This window comes from Typopeltis vanoorti, chromosome 5 (genome assembly GCF_054136105.1).
Source record: "Typopeltis vanoorti isolate ZY-2024b chromosome 5, IOZ_Tvanoo_1.0, whole genome shotgun sequence".
Classification (NCBI taxonomy): Eukaryota; Metazoa; Arthropoda; class Arachnida; order Uropygi; family Thelyphonidae; genus Typopeltis; species Typopeltis vanoorti.
This window is the reverse complement of record NC_143553.1, coordinates 172,285,585-172,307,323: the sequence shown is the minus strand read 5'-3', so window position 1 is coordinate 172,307,323 and position 21,739 is coordinate 172,285,585. Positions and strand designations below refer to the sequence as shown.

The 21,739-nt window shown below is 35.9% G+C and overlaps 1 protein-coding gene across 3 annotated transcripts in view; it reads left to right on the top strand.

Annotated features, from left to right (window-relative positions):
- Positions 1 to 20,833, top strand: part of LOC150107063 (BTB/POZ domain-containing protein 6-like) — a 97,200-nt gene extending 76,367 nt beyond the window's left edge. For all 3 annotated transcript variants that reach the window (XM_090392937.1, XM_090392935.1, XM_090392936.1), the window contains exons 2-3: positions 14,375 to 14,631; positions 19,679 to 20,833. In XM_090392937.1, coding sequence (XP_090249063.1) covers positions 14,381 to 14,631; positions 19,679 to 20,777 — 1,350 coding nt within the window. In that variant the 5' untranslated portion in view covers positions 14,375 to 14,380 and the 3' untranslated portion in view covers positions 20,778 to 20,833. The remainder of the gene's footprint in view (positions 1 to 14,374; positions 14,632 to 19,678) is intronic.
- Positions 20,834 to 21,739: the final 906 nt, after the last annotated feature.

The window sequence follows — 21,739 nt, the reverse complement described above, 5'->3', positions numbered from 1 at the left end:
CTTTACATTGAACTATATTGACTTTTTTTTTTTTTTTTTTTTTTTTTTTTTTGTTAAGCTCAAAGCGTTATTGTGGATTTAGATCTGAACGCTAAATTATGCCTTTTTATTATTATTATTATTATTACTATTATAAGGGCATCTCCATGGAGTCAGAAGACTCATTGGGAGACCCAAGCTATCCACACAATATCTATCATACCTCTTCTTGAATTCATTTACAGATGAAGCACTCACAACTGAGTCAGGCAATGCATTCCATTCATCCACCATTCCAAGCGAAAAATCTGGTCCTCACACCCTTGTTAACCACACTCTTACTTAATTGCAAAGATGTGTATATGTATAATGTGCTAAAGAAGAAGGGAGATCTGCAAGTTGTCCAACTGTGTCGTGGAGACTGCAGACAAGAGTATACAAAAGAACATGAAGGTCAGTGGTGTAGCTAGAGCTTTTGCTGCCCCCTCTCAATACACGCCAAAAATACTACAAAAAGTCAAAACGACGTATAGGGAAATAAATTAAAACACTATGTTTATTTTTGAAGTAAAACTTTAATTGCAACATTTTAAAATGTTATTTTTCTTGCTTTTCTGTTATCAAAATCGTCGATGACATTGTTGAAGTCTATTTCATAGTAATGTAGGCAATTCTTAATCAGTTTTATTTAGAAAAACTTACAATAGTTGGAATTGAGTTCTCGAGACTGTATTTTAGAATTAATTACAAAAGTTCAAAAATGTTCAAAGTGCTGCTCGGGACGAACTTCCCCCTCTAGCTATGCCTCAGATACAGGTAGATTATTATGTGTGTATATGAATGCTAGGAGTATCAGAAACAAAGGTTAACCCCTTTGTTTCTGATACTCCTAGCTGTATACACACATAATAATCTTCCTGCATGTTCTTTTGTATATTCTTGTCTGCAGTCTGCATGACACAGTTGGATAACTTGCAGATCTCCATTCTTCTTTAGTTTTGCCTTAGTCAGTATGATGGGACCTCAGATTGTAGACATTAGTGAGACCTGGCTATCAGAATCAGACATACAAACTGGTACATACAAAATGGATACATCATGATACTTTTGGATTTTATTAAGGCTTTTGACAGAATACAGCATGGTAGACTATTGCATAAATTGGAGAAGATGGGCTTGGATTATAAAATATTAGCATGAATAAGAGAATGGCTGACTGACAGATATCAAATAGTGGTATACGGGGGATGCGAGTCTGCAAGATTTAAGGTAACCAGTGGTGTACCACAACGATTAGTGCTTGGTCAGCTGTTATTCAATCTATACATTAATGATATTGGGAAGGATTTGACAAGGACATACAGTTATTTGCTGAAGATGCAAAGATGGGTAGGGTAATCAGGAATGCTACTGATATGCAGTATTTGCAGAATGATTTGAATAGGCTGGAATTGTGGGCATGGGAAATTGGATATTAGTTCAATGTCAGTAAATGTAAAGTCATTCACTTCGGCATGATTAGATATTCAGTGTCGTATTATATTGGTAGGATTATGCTTGCAGAAAACTGATGAGGCTACAGATCCTGGAGTGTTAATAGATAGGAAGTTGAAGTTCAGGGGTCATGTGGGAAAGATTGCAAATACAACTCAAAAGATAATTGAAATGAAAATTCGCATATAAAGATAAGTATGTTATTTTGCCTCTTACAAGGCCTTGATAATTATAAGCGCCTCCGTAGCGCAATTGGAAGAATGACGGTACGTTGCGCCCTTCGATTAAAATAGGCCTAAGTTCGATTCTCGTCGCGATGGGAGGAATCTTTATCTGGTCGATTTCAATAGAAGGTGAGTTAGCCGATCTCATACGGAGGTAGCAGGGTTTTTTCTCCTGGAAACTCGGGTTTTTCATCCCGCATACATACAAATCGGCCCTTCAGAACGCACGCGATTTACAGACAAAAATTACTAGTTGTGGTGGTGTTGGAGTTGGGCAGTAGATGGCGTTGATGGAGATGATTCGTAGTAGAGGTTAGGTGTAGAGACAGTTGTAGATGTCCTCCCACGATGAGTCTTCGGACTCCTTGGAGGTATCAGGAATAATAATAATAAGACCTCACTTGGAGTATTGTTTGCAGGTCTGGTCTCCAGGTTTCTGTTGCGATTCGGATATACTGGAGAGAGTACAAAGGAGAGTATTAAAAATGATATCAGGATTATGGAATACTGATTACAAAGACAGATTGGCAATTTGTAAACTCTACACACTAGTAAACAGGACAAAGAGGGGGGAGATGTGATTGAGATTTGCAACCTTCTGAAAGGGTCATAGAGGATTTCAATTGATGGAATTTTTCAATTTATGAGGGTGGGGAAAGGACGAGAGGGCATCCTTGGAAGCGGAGAATGAATGCCACTAAGAAGGGGTGAGGGCTAGATTTTTCTCTCATAGGGTGGTGCTTGATTGGAATGGATTGCCGTTGGATGTTGTGAGTGCAAGCAGTGTGAATGAATTCAAGAATAAGTAGGATAGCTGGTGCGTGTAGTATGTGGCCTCCCTCGATGAGTTCCTGACTCCTACAGGTCTCTTAATAATAATATTAATTTCCAGGGATGGCCTCTTGTTCTTTCACCACTATCCTAATGCTGAAATATTTCCCATGCATCAATCTTATAAAGCCTTTTAGTAACTTAAATATTTCTATCATGTCTCTTCTCTGCCTATCAATTCCATAATCCACAAATCCTCAATGTGCAGAGTATTCCTTACACCACTGACCAACTTGGTCACTCTTTCCTACCACCTTCTCATCTTCAAGGAATCCAATTGACCAGATCTGAGCACAGTAATTCAGATGTGGACACATCAATACCTCATGAAGAGAAATAATAACTTCATTATCTCTTGGACACCTTAGCAATATGCCCTCTGAACTTCAACTCTCTATCCACTAACACCCCTATGTCTCTAGCCTCATCAGTCTCTTGGAGTACTGTTCCATCAATGTGGTACACAGCTTGTAATCTTTTAATCTCAAAATGCATTACTTTACACTTTTCCACATTGAACTGATATCTTTTGCCCATATTGCCAGCTTATCATCCTGCAAGCTCTATATCAGCTTGATTAATTATTGCGCTACCCAACTTTGCGTCATCAGCAAACAACGAATGTATAAGTCATTTCCTATATCATTTATGTACAAATTAAACACATGGTCCAAATACAGAGCTTTGCAGCACACCACTGGTCACATACTTCATCTTGGACACGCTATATCCCCTCCTCCATACACTACTTTTTGGTATCTGTCCAAGCCATTCTCTTACCCACATCACCAGTTTAACATCCATCCCCATTTGTTTTAATTTGCATAACAGTATTCCATGGGATATCCTGTCAAAAGGCTTAGCAAAATCTAGCAGTATCACTGTGTAGCCATTCCCCTTGTCCAACTCATCTGTCACTATTATAAAAAAAAGCATGTTGGCCACCATAGAGTATCATATTCTTATCTACCCATTCCTTAATTCTGTTTTTAGCCAACCTTTCCATACTTTTACCACCACTCCTGAGAGTGTAATTTGCTACTGCAGTCTTAGATCCTCCTTTATGCAATGGAACTATTTTACCTTCCTTCCACTCCCTAGTTGCCATACCAGAGCTCTAGTTAAATAGCCAAGTAAGAGGCATTGAAAATTCCTTTGCAGATTCACATAATATCCGAGCTTATATCCCATCTAATTTTTTTTTTTTTTTTTTATGTTTGGCCCATACACGAGAGGTTGTTGATCAACCTATAGTACGTTAGTACCATATATGGGTAAACCTACAGCAGTATTTGATTTAAATTCTGCAGTATCCTAAGTACCTCTGATTCATTAACTTTAATTCTCATATCAGTTATTGCTACAGAAGACATAGAAATATCCTCGCTCGGGTGATACTTTTAAAAAAAAAAAGTGGTCACTCGGTAATGACTATTACATCTAACACTCGGACATCTTGATACCATTAGCACCCACTAAGGTTATCCTTCCAAAGTCATTCTTCCTTTTACTTACTGCATAGCAAAAAGAATTCTTTGGAATTTTCTTTCACCTGCTTGGCTAAGGTCTTCTCGTAATCTGATTTAGCCTTCCTTACTATGCTGGTAACCTTTCTAGCCTGAGCTTTGTACTGCCTGTGAGTGTGTATACTGATCACCTTTTTCCTTGTAAATTCTCCATAACATTTTCTTTTTTTGCAGATAACACCTAATACTACTACCTCATCCATCTAATGTCTACCTTATTTATCTTATTCTCTTATCACTTTCTGTGTATATTATTTGCAAAATAAATAACTTATCCAAAGTTGATACATTGCAAAATAACAGTAGGTTAAAACAGAATGTTAATGATTCATCATGCCTTTTGTACAGCAAGAGCATGTAACATGGTATGGGTATGTATAAACAGATAGGATGGGTAAGCTGGTGTTCACTTGTTTATGCTTAGGTGCTGGTTTTAATTTTTTAATTACTCCTCTTTGCAGCACAAAGAGGAGTAATTAAACAAATTTAATCATTCTGATATTTATTATCTGTCACAGAGACTTTTTTAGGAATACAATATTAAATTTGTAATAAGAAACACAAAACAAGTGGAAGACTATTTAAACTCTAAAGTCCTATGAAGGTTGCCCTTTATGGATGCTGTTGGGTGGGATGCCTAAGAAATAGTTTCACAAATCTTGGAAATGCTAACCATATTTATTAAGATTAAGTTGTCTTTTTAAATCTGCTACTGATTCTAAAAAGAGTTTCGAGTTTGTATTTCTGTCATTAAGTATAATAAAACTATAGACAGTGTTCAAATCAATTTTAACTTGTGGATCTGTGCTGGATAAGGCACAGAACACTATCAAGAATTGAATACCATACAAAGATTAGAGGAGGTCGAGCAGATTGTACGAATAGTAATATCATATTCAGAATGTCGATATTATGAAAGAATCTGATGTTATTAGCATTCATTGCTAACCTCAGGTATTTTCATTATTTAAACATAATAGGAGAGGAAAGATTAGGAAGTGGCTTTTTTGCCAGGATGATGGGAAAAAGAACTAGAGGAAGCTTCTGTGGATTAGTATGATAAGTGACGACCTATGTCTTCTAAGAGTGGAGGCTTTGGAAGGCAGTGACACTAATGATTTTGAAAGCATATGGTGTGAGGTAGAGGTGGGTAAGACAGGATATTTAGTGAGGTGTTGCTACAGACCCAGGAACACAGAGAGTGGGGACCAGGAGATGTTTAGACAGTTGACTTTGGCAAGTGCAAGACGAATGATTGTTATGGGAGATTTTAACTACAGTAGTATAAATTGGCGAGAGGAAGATGCAGGTAGCAATAAGGGAGTGGAATTTCTAGAATTCTTGAGGGACAAATGTCTTAGGCAGCATGTAATAGCACTGGCTACCGAGTTTGTCCCCTAGGTGGCAGATGGGAGGAAACCTTGACTACCACCCATTGTATCAGCGCAGCTCTGAATATACTGAATAAAGAGCTGCGGACCAGTGGTTTTGAGACCGGCGATCCCATGTGAAAATACCGCCATTCACCAACCTGCATTGGGCTAGTGTGGTGAATTTATGGCCTAATCTTTCAAGATGAATCAAACAGAAATAAAATGGCTCTCATTGCATGGAGCCCAGATTGTTATCACCTATGGCAGCAGGCAGTTAAACACGAAGGCAGAGGGTGCTAAGAATCCCCGGGTAACTAGATCATGCTGCCATTGGAAACTAGACCTTGGAACTTTAAACTGTAGAACTCTGAGCAGTGAAGCATGGCTAACTGAAGAGCTAAACCGACTAAAATGGGACACACTCGGACTGTGTGAAGTTAGACATAATGGTGAAGAAATTCTTCAATTAAAAAAAAATTATATTATAGAGGACAAGATAAGGAAAGAATCAGTGGAGTTGGATTCATGATCAACAAAAAATTGTTGTTGATATTATTTGACACTGGAGGTGTCAAATAATAATAATAATTTCAGAATTGTAATGGGAGACTTTAATACTAGAATTAGTATACAACAATCAGATGAAAGCTCAATGGGAAATTTTGGAAATGGCATGAGAGATGATAGAGGAGCGAGGTTAATAGAATTTGAAAAAGAAAACCTGTACGTTGAAGGAAAAAAACACATAGCAAGTGGACATGGGAAAAGTCCAAATGGAGAAACCAGTGAAATTGACTTTATCCTCAGCAGTAAGATAAACATCTTTCAAGACTGCTCTGTTATAAACACCTTCAGCATTGGAAGTGACCATCTTATGGTATGTAGTAAAATCCAAATAAACTAGCAAAAAGAAAGAAGAAGAATGTTTCGAAGATCAAATCAAAACATAGATGTACACAAACTCAACATTAAAAAAAGATATATTCCAACATGAAACAATAGATTTAAACATCTTATTATAGATGGCAATGCTGATCATCAGAAAGTAATGACATTATTACTCAAAACCTTTAACAATGCTCACTTGTTTACCACAACAGAAACAAGACAAAATTTCTGTACAGCTTATGAAGAAACGAAGAGAAATTACACATAAAATAACCTACAGAATAAATTTGAATACACTGAATTGTGCAAAACGATCAGAAAACGTATGACAGAAGAAATAAGAAAATGCAATTGTAAATTCATGCAATAAACAAAAAAGCTAAACAGCAATTGACAAACAGCAGTAAACAGATGATCGCAGTCAAACTACAAGATGGGACCATAACCAGACATAGATATGCTATAGCAAAAAAAAATTGAAGAATTTTACTCAGTATTATATCAGGATGATGAATTAAATGAAGACAACTATGAAATAACTGAAGTACCACAGATTCTACCAGAAGAAGTTATGTGGAGCATCCAAAGCTTGCAAAATGGAAAAGCTACAAGTGAGGATGGAGTTAGAGCTGAACTTCTAAAAGCAGGCGGAGAAATGATCCACACACTTTTAGCAAAACTATTCACTTTATGCCTGAAGAAAAATGATGTATCGAGAACATGGAAGAAGGCTACCCTAATTCTGATACATTGAGGTAGAAGACTTGGCGAACTACCGACCCATTAGTCTACTATCGGTGGTTTACAAAGTGTTTACAAAAGTTCTAGCTCATAGGCTTTGTATGACTCCAGATCTAGCACAACCAAAAGAACAGTGCGACTTACGAAGTGGCTTTGGTACAATGGACCATATTTGAGTTGTACAGCAGATTATTGAAAGGTGTAATGAATATCAGTTACCATTATATCTTGGTTTTATTGATTATGAGAAAGCCTTTGATTCAGTAAAAACTTGTGCGATACTTACAGCATTATGAAACCAACAATTGGAAGAGCCATGCGTCAGGGCCATCAAATCAGCATACACTAATATGGTGACTAGCATATTGGGTTAGGGACATACTTATACAGTAATTTATTTGGATTTTTCTAAAGCATTTGATCGAGTACCAACATGATAAACTGCTGTTGAAATTGGACAGGATGGGGTTGAGTTGTGATTTGGCAGCTTGGTTACAAGAATGGTTGACTAATAGTTGCCAGGGAATTGTGTACGGAGGTCCCCGTCCCAAAAAAGGAAGATGACAACTTGAAACTACAGGATTCTGTTCTGGGACCACTGCTGTTTAACTTATATATCAGTGATATAGTCCACAGTGTGAAAGGAGATATTCAGTTGTTTGCTGATGATGCGAAATTAGGAAATTCTGATCTTGCTATTACAAGAGGATTTGAAAGGTTAATCCTTAAGGCTGAAGAATGGGGAAGTCATTTCAGTGTGCTAAGTGTAAAGCTATGTGTATTCCAGAGAAGTTGGAACGAGGTTTGCCATACTGGCAAACCAGTATGGCAAATCCCTGCTGCTCCACCTGAAGCAGCAAGGGATCTGGGCATCATGGTAGATAGGGAATTAAAGTTCAGGGGACATATTGTGAAAGTTTAAGAGTTATCCCAAAAATTGCTGTTATAATGTACAGAATGCTGACAGGTATGGATAAGGAGGTGATAGTTCCACTCTATAAGGTGCTAATTAGGCCTCATTTGGATTTCTTTGTGCACAGATCTGGTCACCTAGCTGTATTGTGATAAGGAAACATTGGAGAGAGTGTAGAAGCAAATAACTTAAGACTGGCTCAGCACTCTGGAATATTGAGTATGTGGGTAGATTGAGGGAATGTGGTCTTTAGAGTTTGGCAGATAGGAAGAAGAGGGGTGATATGATTGAAACATATAAACTGGTGAGAGGAGTCTATCAAATAGATAGGGGAATTATTCCACAGGATAATGGGTGACGTAGGAACACGAGAATGCTGACATGTACGGATAGTATGTAATAATCAATTATTAACAATTAAATGTCAGTAACTATATTAAGCTTACTAATGCATTTATTTGTTACTTAAGTATTACTTTGTTCTCTCTCAGAAATTATACAAGGATCATGTGAGTAAAGAGGTGAAAAAGAGACTTTTTGCTTGGCAAGAGATGAACGAGTGGAATGCATTGCCAGAGTGGGTAGTGAGTGCTCCAACATTGAATGTGTTTGAGGCAAGGTATGATAGTTATTGTGGTCTGTGAATGTTTGACATCCCGTAGTGAGGCTTCAGACTCGATGGAGGCTTGAAAGTAATACTAAAAAAGTACTGGGTGATCCAAAAGTAACAGAAAAAGTAAAAATTGAATAATTCAAAAAGTATAGACAGTAGAACAATGCGGTTTTCACAGAAAGATATGGGATTTTTTTTTAATAACGAAAAATTTTATTACCAGAATAGTTACATTTGCCACCAACAGGTGGCACTTCAGTTGTGTCAGTAATTTGTGCAGTGGCACAGCACAGTTCGCAACGCAGCTAGGATTACAAATGGTCAATGTGACGGCCGTCATTCATGAGAATGGACATCAGACGTGGCATGACACCCTGCACAGCATCAAAGAGGGTTTCAGCTGTAATTCCTGTCACATGATGGCAAAAAGCTTCTTTCACCATGGCCAATGCCATCGACCGACCTCTGTACACCTGTGACTGCAAGTAGCCCCATAACTAAAAGTCACAAGGTGACTTTTAGTTATGAGGCTACTTGCAGTCACAGGTGTACAGATCTTGGTGGCTATTCGTGCAGGAAAGAGCGACTAAGGACACAGTCATCAAATGTCGATCGCAGCAGGTGCTGGACAGAACCTGTGATGTGCAAAGGTGCTCCATCCTGCATGAATGTTACACTATGGAGTGCATGCCTCTCTTGCAAGGAGGGAATGATGCTGTCTCTTAAAAGCGCTTCATAACGCTCATGGCAGAAACAGTTCGAAATGTACCGCTGTGGACTTCCTCAAAGAAAAAGGGGCCTATAATTAATGACGCAGTGAACCCACGCCATGCTGTCACCTTTGGCTGATGCAAAGGGGTTTCCACAATCGCATGTGGATTTTCTCTCGCCCAGATGTGGCAGTTGTGCGCATTTACACTTCCATTAAGTGAAAAGTGTGCCTTGTCAGTCCACAGGATATTTGACAGCCAGTTCCGCATTGTTTTCCATCTGTTGAAAATCCCAATTTGCAAATTCATGATGACTCTCGAAATCGGTTGGTTTCAGTTTCTGTACGTGTTGGATTTTGTAAGGATACCTCTTGAGGGTGATCCTGAGTGATCGCCACGCAGTCCCGTACGAAATGCCAGTTCGTCTTGAAATTTCACGCGCATTGCATTCCCCATGTGTGGAAGCTGCCGATTGTGTGTCGGTCTCGTGTTCGACCGCGTGCATAACTGCAATAGTTTTTTTGAGTCTCCTGCTTCTTGCCCGTGCTTCCAAACTCCCAGTGTCCTCAAACCTTTTCATCATAGCTATCAGTGAGGAACAAGACAACGGTCCCTTTCCACTTCTAATATCCCTCATCGAACGATAGGTGCACAAAGCCACACTTGCACATTCGGAGTTCTGATAATACGGCTTAACTAAAAGTGCTTTATCTCGTAATGATAACATGTCTCACCTTGGCAGAACGTTTAACTTCAGTATTCACTACATCTGAAATTTATGTACCTCACAGTTTAAATAGTGACAGGCAGCAGCTCTGGGACCGCTAAAGCACCACCTGTGGGTGACAAATGTAACTATTCTGGCAATAAAATTTCTTGTTATTAAAAAAAATCCCATGTCTTTCTGTGCATTTCTGTGAAAACTGCATTGTGCTACTGTCTATACTTTTCGAATTGTTGAATTTTTACTTTTTCTGTGACTTTTGGATCACCTGGTACTTAGCTTTACTTTAGGAGAGTAAAGCGAAGCACTTCAGTTTGATAAATCCTACTATTGATTGTAGTTGGAAATCATTTTGGAGAAAGCTTGTAGCAGGAATGAATGAAAATGTTGTAGTTAGGTTTAGTGAATTTGTAGTTTTAATAGTAAATTACATAGATCATTTTGGGAGGTTTAATGTTTTGAGGAGAGCAGTGAAATTATAGATGCTAGTTTAGAATGAACAGTTCTTGTAGAATAGGTGTGTGGAACAGACACTGAATGCATCAGAGATTGGTCAGTAATGAGATTTGTTTCAGTAAATTACTCTACACTTGTTAAATTATCAAGATACTCTCCATCTACGTGTTAAACTCCATGTCTACTTCCAACATCTGTGGAATAAACACAAATATGATTGATGTTCATTACCACCTATGCCAGAGAATGCCAAAATTAAATGCCCTATTTTTAAATTTCTTTAGCTTATTTTCCTTATTCCATTCAGCTACATTCATCCACTGTTTTTACTGCTCTCTAAATTCTGATGCTTGATACCTGCAGTCTAACTACGTAAACAATAAGTTCATCTTCATAGGTGACTGACTTCAATGTCTGCAACTCTGGGTTTTCTTTTCTCCAGTTCTACTGACTAAATCAATGCTTACAGCAATAATTTAACTCAAATTGTCAGTCTACCAACTAGAATACCAAATTAACCTCTCTGTTCTCCCAAAACTCTTGATCTCTCTTCTTAACTAGTGCTGCTTCCAAAATACATAGTAGAAGTCACCTCACCCTTCCTCTCAAACCATAATCATGTGTGTTTTTTTTCTTCATTCTGCAATTTCCAACTTTATGTGTTTTAATAGTACCAAATGATTGAAAGTTTTTTCACTTGGTTATACTATAAACGAAAGATGCCAAGAAATTATATTATTGGTTTCATTCTTTATCCGAGTGTAAGCAAGCAAAGTTTGCACATGAACTAACTGGGCTGCTTGTATACAGAGGCTGATGACTTCACATCAGTTGCCTTCGTATCCCATAATGCAATGCACATATCCTTACAGACAGTATAATACTGTCTATATATATCTCAATAAAGGTCGAAACCAAGACTGGTTTCGACCTTTATTGAGATCTCATCAGTGGGAGCCAGACCCAGAAGTGATACTAAGGTTGAAATAATGTAGAAGTCATATTTCCATATATAAGTAGTCAAAAGGTGTCACACCTTATTGCTAACTTGATAAGAGATAGATGTTGAAAGCTTTTTCACTTAGTTATACTATAAATTTAAGATGCCAAGAAATTATATTCTTGGTTTCATCCAAGTGTAAGCAAACATAGTTTGTGGGTGAAGCCTTCAGCCTCTGTATATAAGTAGCCCAGTGCTGTAGTTACTTCACATGCAAACTTTGTTTGCTTGCATTTGGATAAAGGATGAAACCATGATCTTTAATTTATAGTACCAAGTGGGATTATATCCCAAACTGCTACTCTTTTTTTTTTTGCACGGTTGGACTGTTGCATCTACTCTCCTGATTTAAACGCTTTGCTCCAGCAGGTTACTGAAAGTATTACCACTGGAATGGATGATTTCATTCCTCAGTCTTTAAAATGCTAGTCCACAGTCTAAGCCATGTTTTAACAATAAGTGTGCTAAACCAGTCAAAAAAAAAATTTCATATTGCAGGTGGTTTAAGACAGTAACTCTAGCCTCATTCACCATGCATACTGAAGCTTGCATCAAATGCAGATCGTGAGTAACTCACTTCTTGCATCAAATGCAAGAAGTGAGTTATCAAATCCAACTTTAATAACTCACTTCCTTTACAAATTGCAGTTGTGCTTCTGTTCCCTTGTATTATTATCTTTTTTAGAATTTTATTTTCCTTTACTCTTGATAATACTCTATGGTGATTTACGTACTATTCATGGACTGGTGTTTACCTCTACCTTTTCCCTATCCTGAAAATATAATCTCTCAAGTTAGGCAAATTTAGAGTTGTATCACGTTGTTGTTGAATGCATTACTTACATAACTTGATGCATTAATGATATATCATTCTCAGTTGATATTGCAAATAGTGCATGGTTTAGATTTGTTTTGAATTTGGTCGATTGTTGAAAAGCGAGATGTTATCAATTTCTCAAGCACACATAAATGCTGAATATAAATCTGCTAGTCCAAAAAGTAACATAATGCTTCTGGTGAGTAGTGTGTCAGTTTTATTGTATATTTTCAACATTTCATGGATGATGAACATATTATGATTTCCTCCATAGATTCTTAAGACTCATCATGGGAGACCCAAACTATTAATGCAATATATATCATACTCCTCTTTGAAACCATTAACAGACAAAGCACTCGTAACTGACTCAGGCAACCCATTCCATTCATTCACCACTCTCCAAGCAAAAAATCAAGTACCTGCACCCTTGCTAACTACACTTACCCAACTTTCAACGATGACCTCTTGCTCTGCCCTCTCTAGCCAAGTGCTGAAACATTTCCCCTGAATCAGTCCTATAAAAACCTTTGAGTAACTTAAACATCTCTATCATATCTCCCTCCCTCTCTTTTTTTTATCAACCAACTTTTGCAAATCATAAACCTTCAATCTATCCTCATAAGGAGCCCATTCCACTGACCACTCACCACTGGATCCTCTCACCACATGCTCATCCCTAAGAAATCCAAGTGACCAGACCTAACCACAATAATCCAGATGTGGTATCAAGGCTTTATAAAAAGGAATGATAACTCCTTTATCTCTGTGTATTAGTGTGTTCTTCAATAACCAAGTAATTCTGTGAGCTACCCTGACTACTCTAGCAATGTGTCATCTAAACTTCTTACCTCCAAATGCTTTGCTTCATCAATTTCCTGGAGTACATTTCCCTCAATTGGTACATAGCTTGCAATCTTTGTATCCTAAAATGCATAAATTTACACTTTTCCACATTACATCGACATCCATTACGTTTTACCCATACTGTCAGCCAATTTATAGCATCCTGCAAGCACTCTCTACATCCTTGATTAACTATTATCCTACCAAACTTTACATTATCAGTATACATCTCCTTTAAAATTATTTCCTATATCATTTATGTGCAAATTAAACAGCAGTGGTACAAACACAGAGTCCTGTGGCACACTCTGTCTTCTCCTGGATTCCGCTCCTTCATATACTACTTTTTGGTATTAGTCCATCAGTTATCCTTTTTTTTTTTCCATATCACCAGTATCCTATCCATCCCCATTTTTTTGCAGTTGTGTAACAGAATTCCATGTTGTATTCTGTCAAATGCCTTTGCAGAGTCCAGTAGTATCATCATTTAGCCATTCACTTTATCCAAGTCCGTTGCCACTCTATTATAAAAAGTTAGTAGATTACTAAAGCATGACTGATCCTTCGCAAAGCCATGCTGCTCTTCAAAAAGTATCATATTCTTATCCCATTTCCAAATTCTCTTTTTGATCAACTTTTCCAGTACATTTACCACCACTCCTGAGATGCTAATTGGTCTATAATTTGCTACTACAGACATAGATCCTCCTTTATGCAGAGGAATTATTTTGCCCTCATTTCACTCTCTTGGGACTTTGCCAGAGCTGATATTAAAAATTGCAGTAGTTAATTTTCATTTATTTTAATGGTGGTTACAATTTAAATAATTAAAATTAATGTGTAAAAAGTTTTAATACTGGGTTACAAAGTATATTATGCTTGACAAGAATTTATTCTTTTTTACCCAATTATAAGCAAACAAACTTCAACTGCAACTTTGCGATTAATCCTTTTTTATATAAAAGTGTTGAATTCGCATCACTTATCTTAGTATCCCACAGTGCAAAATAATATACGATATATACTTTTAACCAAACAATATAGCTTTCCATATTATGGGATACTGAGGCAATTGATGTAAAGTCAGCAGCTTCTATTATAAAAGTAGACTTGTCCTGAAGATACTTTGCATGTAAACTTTGTTTTTTGCATGTGGATAAAGGATTAAAACAAGCATATAATTTGTCAAGTACAATATATAATCAAATTAATAACTGGTAATCTATTTTATTTTAATAGGTAACAATGGCTGATTGGCAGAGTGAAATGAAATCATTAGTTGCTCGTTTTACATATCTAATGGAGAGTGATACATTTTGTGATGTTGTGTTTCTGGTTGGAAAAGAAGGAAACCAGAAAAAATTTTCATCTCATCGACTAATCCTGGCAGCAGGAAGTCCAGTATTTGCTGCTATGTTTTATGGACAGCTAGTGGAAAAAGGTGCTGAGATTGCTGTTCCAGACATTACTCCAAGGGGATTTGAAGTTATGCTAAGGTAATTCAAGCATTTTTCCTATTATTTCCAGAATAGAAGATAACTTAACACACACACACACACGATGGGGATTGGAAAGTTCCAATAAACATCTAGAACAAAAAAATAATATTAAAGCAATTGATATAATCACAAGAAAGAAACATATTAGTAGCAGAGTTATGAATGTAACTTATGTTCTTATATCCTCGTATCTTCTTTCTTATGGTTATAATCATCAGTTGCTTTAATATCATTTTTATTCTAGATGTTTATTGGAACTTTCCAGATCCCCGTGTGTGTTGCTGTGATTTCTTCCAGAAAACTTCAACATGAATGTTTCTACAAATCACTGCACTCATATTAATAATGTGAAAGCACTGAGAAAAACAGTGTGTGTATAATGTCAATTTAATAACTGATGAAATCAAAATATACAAAATTCTACATTTTGCTAGCTTTTTACAGCTAACATTATAAGTGCAAATACAGGCACATTTATTTTTTGTCTGTCCTTAAGAAGTATACATTTAAGGATTTCCTTCTTTTTGATTTTGGATAGCATTCTAGATCTTTGAATCTTTCTATATTTAATACTGCTTCATAATTCTTTGTTATTTCATCCCATCTTTTATTTCTATTACCAGATGTGTTTGTGTCTCAATATCCTCAAAATATCATGATTTCAAGATGCAAGCGTCAAGCTAATTTAGTGTATACCAGTTGAAGTGGTTTTCATTAGATGCACATAAAGTGAAGCCTAACTTTGGCTATTCGAAAATTACCAGTAATTTTCATAAAAAGAAAATTCTCTGAGAAAGCAAGAGAGTAACAAAAAAATTATAGTGAAAGCAAGCAGGGAAAATGCCATGGTTGTTGAAGATAACTGACTGTAATTTAAAAATATCCTAAACTGTTTTCCAACAGCTTAGGTAGCAGTACCTAAAAGAAAGTAAAAAATGTTTTTCATTGCAAAACTGAATACTAATTTTGCATGCACGAGTCACTTAAGGATCAAAGCTGAAAGTGACCTTCATGTAGCTTGTAAGAAATGCAGAGTACCAACCAGATCATTTACTCCAGCTGCCTTTCCACACTTCCAGGTTTTGATGGCTTTTTCTACCTCAAGTACTGATATGTACTCATCTTTGCATTCCTCTTGAAAATTTTATAGTACAGTTCTGTCACTGCTTAGTAGTTTAACAGTCTTTTAAAGTAATTACATAGTAATAATGCATAGTAATTACATAGTAATAACAGTCTTTCAAAGTAATAATGCGAGATATTAGATCCAGCATTATTTCAAAGCCAAATATAGACACTACGAAAGTTTCATAAGTTGACTAGAGAACTTACGGGAATATGTATCCTCGGCATCCCCGAGTTGCCGTAGTGTGGGCAACTTGGGGATGCTGAGGAATGTATTCCTGCAAGCTCTCTGGTCAACTTATGAAACTTTCGTGGTTTCTACATTTGGCTTTGAAATAATGCTGGATCTAATATCCACTTTGCTTATGTAATTTTTCTTTATTTGTAAAATAAAGAGCCAACTTTTGGCTCTTTATTTTAGTAATTTCAAAGTAATTACTCCAGACATCTAGGATATCCTTACCTTCAGTTTTCATGTCATCTTTGATTCCTTTTACTCTTTCCTCCATTTCTAATCTTTTTCAATAGCCTCCAGAACATTTTTGCCACCTTCCTGATATTTATTTTTCAAACTCTTACCAAAGGCTTCCCGTGACTTTTGTTTAGTTACTTTTCCACATAGCTTATCCCTCTTGCATTTTTTTTAGCATTCTTTTACAGCATCTGCCAACTTATTTGCAAAGAACTTTTGGTGTGTTTTCTTCTTTTCCAGAACTGCTTCTTTAACTTCTTGTGCATACCGTGGTGGTCTTATTTTTCTATCCTTGCAGACGACTTCATATATTTCCCAATCCGAATCAATGTTTTCTTCAGAGTTTGCCACTAAGACTCCAAGGTTTGGTTCTTGTTTTCAATTTGTTTTATTTTTCTTCAATAATGTTTGTATAGTTGAGTCTGCAATTTACCTGTAAAAGCTGCTCGACTTTAATTCTTTTTAAAACTTTCTTACATACTGTTCTTTTCAATGTGATATCCATTTTTATGAAATACTAAGTAATGCTTAATACTAAGTAATGGTCACTTCCAATTTCAAATCCTCTGTATACTCTTGTATCCTGAACCATCATGTTATCAATATCAACAATGACGTAGTCAATGGGGTATTTCTCGTGTCTTCTCTCCATGTGAATTTCTGAACATCTTTGTTGAAATAGTGTATTAGTAATGACTATTGTGTCCTGAGCAGAAGCCCAGTAAATACTTACCATTATTATTAGCTTTGCCATTTCCCTCAAATTTTTTTATATTATTATTATTACATAGCACCTCCAGGGAAATTACCGAAGGCTTTCCTATGTAATAGGAAAGAACTTGACATTGTCAGCATCCAGGAATGCGTTAGCAGAGCTAATCTCAGGTGGTATGGTCACTTAAACAGAATGGGCGAGGAAAGATTAGGAAAACAAGTGTTCTCTGCCAGGTTGGCAGCAAAACGACCCAGAGGAAGACCAAGATATAGGTGGATTGATACGGTACAAACTGCCTTAGACAATAGAAATATAAGATCTGATAATGTTGGAGTCTTGATAAGTAACAGGCTGATTTGGAGGAAAATTGTAGATAGGAAGTTAGTAATGATGTAATTTTTTTCATGTAGTACTATCATATCCTGTACACCCCTTGAGGGTACATGGCAGGAATTTGATGATGATGAGCACCTCCAGGGAGTCCAAGGACTCATCGAGGAAGGGCATCTACTCCACAACTTTCCGTCACCACCACTCAACTACATTCATCATCTACACCAGGGTTTCTCAAACTGTGTTCCGTGGAAGGTGAATAGGTGTTCCTCGAGAAGTTCTGGAATTTTTCATTTTAGTTTTCTAAGCATTTTTCATGAATAAATATTTTATAGTAGAAATATTCTGAGGAGAATAATACTCGCTAATATTCCGAAAAGCTCAGACCCAGAATCCATATTAACATCTGTGTATTGTTAATTTTCACACATCGAAACATTTCGACATTCGGGATAGGGAATAACGCTGTTTATGATGGGTCATGAAAATTGCCTGCAAGCGGATTATAACAATGGTGGCATATCTTCTGTTCTCAAAACTGAAGAAAATGACATCTGTGTAGCAAATGCCAGTGACCAAGCAGCATATTTTCAAACATGGAAATATTCATGAATTATCGTTAATTTTCATACATCGAAATCTTTCAACAATCGGGAAAGAGAATACTGCCGTTTATGACCGATAATAAAAAATTGCCTGCAAACCGATTACAACAATGGGCAGCGTGTTCTCAAAACTGAACAAAATAACATCTGTGTTGCAAATGTCAGTGACCAATCATCAAGGAAGTATAAACAAACTATTTCCACTGAAATTGAAAATCAATGTTCTCAAATCTGTATCTGGTTCTCAGATCTAGTAATACTGAATACTTTATTCACAAGTTCGTATTGCAGCGTGTAAGTGCTTGTTCTGAAACTGGAGTGCTGTGATTTTTTTTAAAAGTAAAAGGAATACAGATTTAAATTCTAATATGAATAAGAGACAAGGCACTTTGTTTATTTTTGGTATTAAGAAATCTCTTATTGAAGGTGTTTGTGACAGAACAGATAGTGAGTCGTCCACCTCAAGTCTACAAATATCTCCAGGATGTACAAAAGGAGGGGAAAACTACCAGCACACAGGATAAAAAGTCTGCATTCACTCGTAAGTACTTATAATAATATTATAAATATATTTGGTGATCAGAATAGGATATGTCAATGAAAATCAGCACAAATTAATTTAATGATAGTTTATTGATGCTTTAATTAAGTCAATTAAATTAAATTAAACTTAACTAATAATAAAAATTAGCTAAATTACCAATAAATTATTCGTTAATACATTACAAAATAACCAAGATGTTCTGTGAAAATTTCAGGATTTGTGAAGTGTTCCGTCGTAGAAAAAGTTTGAGAAACCCTGATCTACACCAACACCATCTACTGCCGACCACCACCACTACTACTAGTATTGTTCACAAACATCCATACCCATGGCAGGATTCAAACTTGCAGCCTTTTGGCGGGAGAGCAGATACGCTAACCACTCAGCCAACCAGGCTGGCAATATCACCATATGCCTGGTGATATTCATTTCCTACTCTGCTGTTCAGATCTCCAACAAAGACAGAGGTCGATCAAGCAGGTATTGGACCTGGTGGCCACCAGGGCCACAAGCTCAAAAATTGTAGAACTATTATCTACAATTTTGTCCGACTATGAACTTTCAAAAGAACATATGCCATCTATGTGTATTTTATATAAAGGATCAACTTGAAACAGAATTGATACTAATTTGTTGCAGCAGAGAGAAGATGAAGAAAATTATTGGAAAGAAGTGTTGAGAAGAATAATAACTATAAAATTAATAAGTTCATTAAGACTAGCATTTAAAGGTCCTGATGAAAGTCAAAACTCAAATAGAAAAGGAAAGTACTTGACATGCTTAGAATACATGGTAAGTGAATATGACAATTTTTTGAAATTACATCTACAAAAATATGGTAATCGAGAATGAGCAAATGTTAATTATTTGTCACATACTTGCGATGAATTCATGGGTATCATTAGCAAGCATGTAACAGCACTTATAGTAGAAGAAATTATATCTGCAAATTGTTACAATGTTTCAATGAAATAAAAATATTAAAAATCACACATGTGTGTTTAATTTTTTGTTATAGTGAAGCCCTAGTTCTCTTTGTAGCATATACATTGACACTTTTTATATAGTTATGCCAGAGGTACTTTTTAAAGACTAAATTGTTAAATCATATTTTTCTTAGCTAAAAAAATAAGAGGCATTACTTTTGCACTGCCTTTCATATTTTCCCTTGAGTATATTGAGCATTATATAATAAAATGATTTAAGTGATCCAATGTTTTACTGTATTCCATTTTTTTTTTCTTTTTCAGGTATCTTTATACAGACAGAGTTGCTGTAAATACAATGGAAGCTGCCATGGATGCTTATTACTGTGCCACAAAGTATATGATTCCTGTTTTGAAAGAACATTGTGAAGCATACATAACAAACCACACAGAAGTTTGTGTTAACGAATGTTGTAAGATCTTTGAATTTGCCAGAACTATGGATTTGAAAAATGTCATCTGTAAATGTCTTGCAATATTTGATCAACATACTGAGAAACTATTGAATTCAGACGATTTCAAAAAAGCTCACTGTGATACTGTTAAATTTTTAGCAATGCGAGAGACTCTTGATTTGTCATCAGAATATCAACTTTTTGATGCTGTTATGAAATGGGCAAGACAGGAGTGTCATCGGAAGGAGTTGCCCATAATAAAGGAAAATATAAGAGAAGTCTTGAAGCCTATTCTTCCTTGCATTAGATTTTTTACCATGAAAACTGAAGAGTTTGTCTCAGTATTGGAAACAGGTATATTTACTATGGAAGAGGGTGGTCCAATTTTGTGCAAGATAGCAAAGCCAAAGACAACTCTTTTCCTCGGTGCTGAACACATATGTCAAAGTTCTGTGAAACGAAGATACCGTCAGTATGATGAATTCAGAATGGTCACTCATGCTGGTTTACCAGAAAGCCGGAGTTTTTCTCCAGTACAAATCCGTGGACTTGATAATTGTTATGAGTTGGAATGGGAAACTAAAGGAATATTTTGTTTTTCATTAAAAATGGTTAAAGGCGCAATGTTTATTGCAAAAATTCAGGTCAATTTTATACAGCCTCATTCCTACATACATGATGTTGCATTCAGAGTGGAAAATAAAAACACTAATGTTGTTCGGGAAGTAGTTTCACATGGTACCGATTTTGGATTTCTTAGTGACTTTTCATCAGTTTATGTGGAAAAAGGACACACAACTGAGATAACTTTAAACTGGACTTGCAGTAAAAAATTTTCTCCTTTTGGTTGTCTTAAACCACAGATTTACAGCAGTGAAAATATTGAATTCATTGCAACCCCTAAAGAAAAGATCACTAATGATAATGTGCAGTTTACATCCATCACTTTATTTTTTAAATCATATTAATACTTATGCATTACTTTAAAGAAATGTGGACCAAATAGATAAAAATTTTCCTTACATTTGTTCTTTTATCCTTTTATATTTATTTGATTTTTCAGAATATATATATGTACACACACACATACACTATTTACTTTGTTTTTTATGAATGAAATTTCTACTTTCTAAGAATCAAATTCAGTACATAACATGCGAACATACATTTTCTGTTCTTGTAAAGAAATGTGAAAATTTTCTGTCTTTGGCAATATTTATGATATTGCAAATAAACATCAGTGCATGTAACCCAATGATCAAATTTTGGTTCAAATTTCTCTCTATCTCAGTTCTTTCATGGTATTAACATATTGTTGAATCACTGGTTTTGAGTTAAGGTGATATACCCCTCTCATGCTGAGTAAAATCAATATAGCCAAATCTGGTTGTAGATATCATTAACACAAAATAGTGTTTTTAGGTTTGGTAACAATGTCCTGAAAAGACATCTGATTTTTTTTATTAGTATTAAGAAATAGTGGGAATTGTCAACGAAGCAGAGTGATGCCCATAGGTACAGATTTCAAGACAGAGTAGTTAGATTATCAATATACAATATGTTGTACTATCAATACTTTGGTAGATAGGATTAACTTTACTTATCATAATATTAAGCTTATATGAAGCCAAGTTAGTCATGACAAGCCATTGAGCTCTACACTAATGAGAGGGAGGATAAGTTGAAATTGTGTATTAGAAAAGAAATATCAAAATTTCTTTGAAATAGACAGCATACCTGAAAAAAGGGTAACTACTATTGTATTCATGTTCTGTGGAGAGAAGATATGTGACAGTTGATTGCTGAACTGTACACCAAAATGGGAAATAAACTGCCTTATTTCTGTGTAAAAATTGTATTTTAATATAAAACAGAATCTCCGTACTTTCATACAGGTAACACTCACTATAGAAGACTTAGGGACCAAAGG